General features: G+C 47.7%; 1 protein-coding gene across 2 annotated transcripts in view; it reads right to left on the reverse strand.

Annotated features, from left to right (window-relative positions):
- LOC119384031 (sialin) overlaps positions 1–1613 on the reverse strand; it is a 104936-nt gene extending 103323 nt beyond the window's left edge. The window contains exon 1 of one of the 2 annotated variants that reach the window (XM_049412741.1): positions 1482–1613. Coding sequence is in view for 1 of the 2 variants with exons in the window: in XM_037652322.2 (XP_037508250.1) it covers positions 1007–1049 (43 nt within the window). In the remaining variant the exon portion in view is untranslated. Of the gene's footprint in view, positions 1–1006; positions 1223–1481 lie in introns of those variants that run through there. The other variant, XM_037652322.2, reaches the window with a different exon arrangement.
- Positions 1614–4120: the final 2507 nt, after the last annotated feature.

Consider the following 4120-nt stretch of genomic DNA (forward strand, 5'->3'; position numbering starts at 1 on the left):
AAAGTCGTACAAAAAGTATCAAGCACTGAAACTTCGTTGCAAATAATCGCAAAATTAAGTTGAGGCGAGCGCACATAAGCGTTGTATATAAAGGTTCCCCGCTTTGCTGTGGAACGCCGAGAAAAGCAGTAAAAACTATGTGCAAGCAAGAATTATTGTAGTCATGGTGTTTAAAAGGCAGTACAGTTTGCATTCTTCATTGCAGATCTAGTTTAGTCATTCTCGAAGCGATAAAAAATTGGTTTCCCGAAGAAAAATAATCTGGGGTTTAGGCTAATCCTTTAATTAGGTGTCTCGTAGTGTTATTGCCCTGGTGTATTCCTAGCGTTAACTGTGCGTTCCGTCCAATGAGAAATCGTCCTGGGTTTCGTCGCAGCGGATCTCAGAGGCCACGTAGAATGAAGCGCGTGGTTCAGATCTACTCCGCAAGGTGCCGCAATGGTCCCAGAGTGTAGATTTACTGTATATGCTACCTTATATGCTACCTAAAGGTAGCATATACAGTAATTCTAAGAGTGCGCCTCGATGTGTGCGCCCCCGCACATTACGGCACCCTAAGCTGATCAGAAGAAAAGTGTCTGCCCTCTCAACGAACTCATTCATTGAATTTTTATTCATGTAGTCACAGGTAATTGGCTCTTAAGTAAACTTATGCTTCGATGCGATATTTATCCAATAACTCTTGACTGAACCAAAACCACGGATTCGTACCAGCTTTTTAAAAGTTTTCTGAATATTCGAAAAACACGAGGTCAGTGCTCGACTGGAATATGTGCTTGGAAGAGAAACAGGAATGTCGCCCGCTGCTCGTGGCCATTAAAAAAATTATTCATTGTGATCCTATGAAAATTGCACACGGGGTTTATTCTTACAATTTTGCACATTTTGCAGCAACGAATACAAAATACCTGAATACCTTATTCTACATTCAACTGCAAACAGTTGTCGCACGTTCTACGGTCATATGACGCGTATAAATTGGCATGACAAGTTATTCAGTACTTACAAAGTGAGTTGCCGCTTCGAGGGAGGATGGGCCTTTTCTCCATGTTTACCGGTTGACTTTTCCTTGCACGCAGAATATCACTCACAGTTTTGTTATTTCGTTGTTTCTTCAGGCTCGCTCTCAAGTTCCTGCTCGCGTCAATAACCAGTTCGCGCGGGCTAGTTAACTTTGTAGAATAATGCAGAAAACTCGCTATGAAAATGATTGTTACAACGAGACTCACGGATCAAGTGAGAATGTGACAGTGACCCAAATGATTTTTGCAAACAATGTTGCACGTAACAGGAGTGTCACACGTGTGGTTACAGCCTAAATTGTCAGAAGAAGCCTGATTCGATGCGCCCGAGGGTCTGACTGATTATGAAAAAGAAGAGTATTGCCAAACTGATGCGATGCGACAGGGGCAGCTCTGAATGAGATGGTGTTGTAAAACGCTTCAAGGCCGATGATGATACCGGAAGTGCGTTCGAAATACCTGTGTTGCAGCTCAGACTTTCCAGAAGGTGAATCTCGAGGGCAGTCCCGGTGGCAGCGCGCTTCTTGTAGAGTAACTAGCCTTCGCTCAGGAACACCAAGTGCCCAATAGATCTCAATATCCTCGCAATGGGAGTATTTCCCCTTGCAGTCCAGTGCGTTGGACGCACGTCCAGGGCGAGTTCAACAGGGCTAAATTCACAAGCCGATGTTCGTGGTGAGATTCAATCAAACTCAAATGTGGAGTCCTTCTCAATCACGACTACCCCCAGTTTTCTCGTTTGCGAGTCCTCTCCCTGTTCTCGCCAGTATCGTGAGGGGCCCTTTGCGGCTCCTGTCCAGTGCCTGCGCTGTTGCACTCGTCTTCACTCTGGTCCCCCGTAATGGCGGTTCCTAATAGCGTCGGCTTCGAGTGCGAACGAACCGTCTTGAGCCGAGGTGCTTCGCTTCGTGCGAAGCAACTTCCTTTCTACCTTGGGCCTCCCTGTGTTACAAGGCTCGCTTGTCTCTCTTGAAGGCGCTGCAACTGCCGTCTATCAATGCAGCATCGAAGTTCGCTTTCAACTATGTTTGCATGCTATTGGACCTGCCCACTGCGGCAGAGGATAAGGAAGAGACGGCGAAGGTCTGTGGAAGACGAGAGAATCAATACAAAAGGAGGATGAATTTCCGCAGAGTTTTAACGGACTGCCAAAGGGACGCCTCAACGCTGTCCCGCTTTACTGCGCTGCAATTGAGTCAAATGACTTCGACACTGAATCCCGTTGAGAAAACTTGATCACTCGGCCGAAGCAATACATGCGTTTTCAGTGAAAGTGCCTGCTAGGTTAACGTTGGATATTCTGTAAATCCGATCAAGTATGATAGCGCAGTGTCGCTGAGACAGCCGGCTGAGGCGTCCAAACGCCCGGATTGAGAACGATCCTCGAAGTGTAGTCGACGGAATCACTGGACGGTACCGACGGACTGACAACACTTAAAGACCCGCAGTGTACGACGGAGGAGCACACAAAAAAACCTCGTAATTCAGCCACACCGAACAGCACTGCACCCGCACGAAGAACGAATAACACTCGACGACTCCCTCGCGTGCTTCTGGCAGGCCGTGGAACACGCTATGATATATCAGACATCGGTGCTGCGCTTGTCAGCTACCAGGGCTGCGCTCATTGAGACTAGCGGGCCGAGGGGCGAGGAGATTGGCTTTGGTTTCTTGTTTTCGCGATCGATAAAGATAACCTTGTTTTTGGACACGTGCGTCACTGCTCTGTCGACGTCCGGTCGGGCTGGCCACAGCTCGCTGGCAGAGCGTGCACCGCAGCGGCTCGAGTGCGAGGGACGAAACGCGCGGGCGGCACCCGCTCAGAAAAATGTGAAAGTCGTTGTTTGCGGTTCGATGTGGCGTGCAACGGCTGCGATATCGTACTTCCCGGGTCTAAGCTGCTATCAAGTCTAAGCCGCTATCGTCTCGACTCCTTTTGTCTCGTCTCCAACCTCTCGAGCTGCAATATGAGCGCTTAGGCACGTTCGCTATCGAGGGAACAATTCACTTGACGAGCGGCGGTCCAGTCATAAGTTTTCCATTTTGTACTTCAGATCCTTCCTTACATCTAGTTGTTCTGACATCAGAACACTTTCACTGCTACTGAAGGGCAAAAATCGAGGGTATATTATCTAACAATTAGGCCCTGATTTCTGAACTACTGCCGAAAGGTAAGCGGGATGTAGCCTTTAATGCAGTGGTTTTCAGCCGTCCATGTGTCGGGGGACCCTTGTGGACTGGTCGAAAAGTGATGGCGGACCCCTTGATGCGGCGAATTGAGAACGGGGGGAGGGGGGGGGGGGTGATGTAGCAGGCTTAGTTTTTAATGGAGGCGCAGCTGAGGCGATCTTGTTCAGAATGTTGCTGCAGTTCCTGGAGCAGGACCTGGTACTGGGAAGAGGTCAAAGCTCGCCTTCGAAAACGTTTTTTTTTTCGTGGGCGATGGTGTCGCGGAATTCCTACGACGGCTCCTCTGAACCCCATTTGAGAACCACTGCTTTAATGGATCACTTCGACCGTGAGATAATTCCTTGATGATGACATCTTGTCTACGTGACACATGCCAGACACCAGCATAAACTGGATGACGTATGCGCAATCATTGTAGGATATGGGGAACTGAACGTCGGATGCTTAAATGTGAGAAGCTTCTAGTGTCAGACTGTCGTAGAAATATTTGCAACGATCGTCGTTTTAAATCTCGAGAACAAGAACGATATTTCAAAGCGTCCGAGAAGCTCGGCCTACCGACTTGTGAAAATATGGAGCCAAATGATAAGAAATGTGTTCCGGCGTGAACTTTTGAAACACTAAATATTTAATATCCTTAGAAGAAAGTCCCGTTTATGTTTACCCAAAATAGGCATGGGCAATTGCACACGTTTAATTTTATTTTATTTACAGATACCTTACAGGCCTTCACGAAGGCAAGGGGGAAGTGCGCTGATACAATCGTAAGCAACTGTTATATAAAAGCAGAAAAATCATCAGTACAGGAGGAGGAAATAACTTTTATTTAATACGGCAAGATTTGAGGGATGGGCTGCCTTCCCTAGGTGACAGCCATGAGTCCTTGAGCTCTGGCAGCACCCTCGGCT

This window comes from Rhipicephalus sanguineus, chromosome 2 (assembly GCF_013339695.2).
Source record: "Rhipicephalus sanguineus isolate Rsan-2018 chromosome 2, BIME_Rsan_1.4, whole genome shotgun sequence".
Lineage (NCBI taxonomy): Eukaryota > Metazoa > Arthropoda > Arachnida > Ixodida > Ixodidae > Rhipicephalus > Rhipicephalus sanguineus.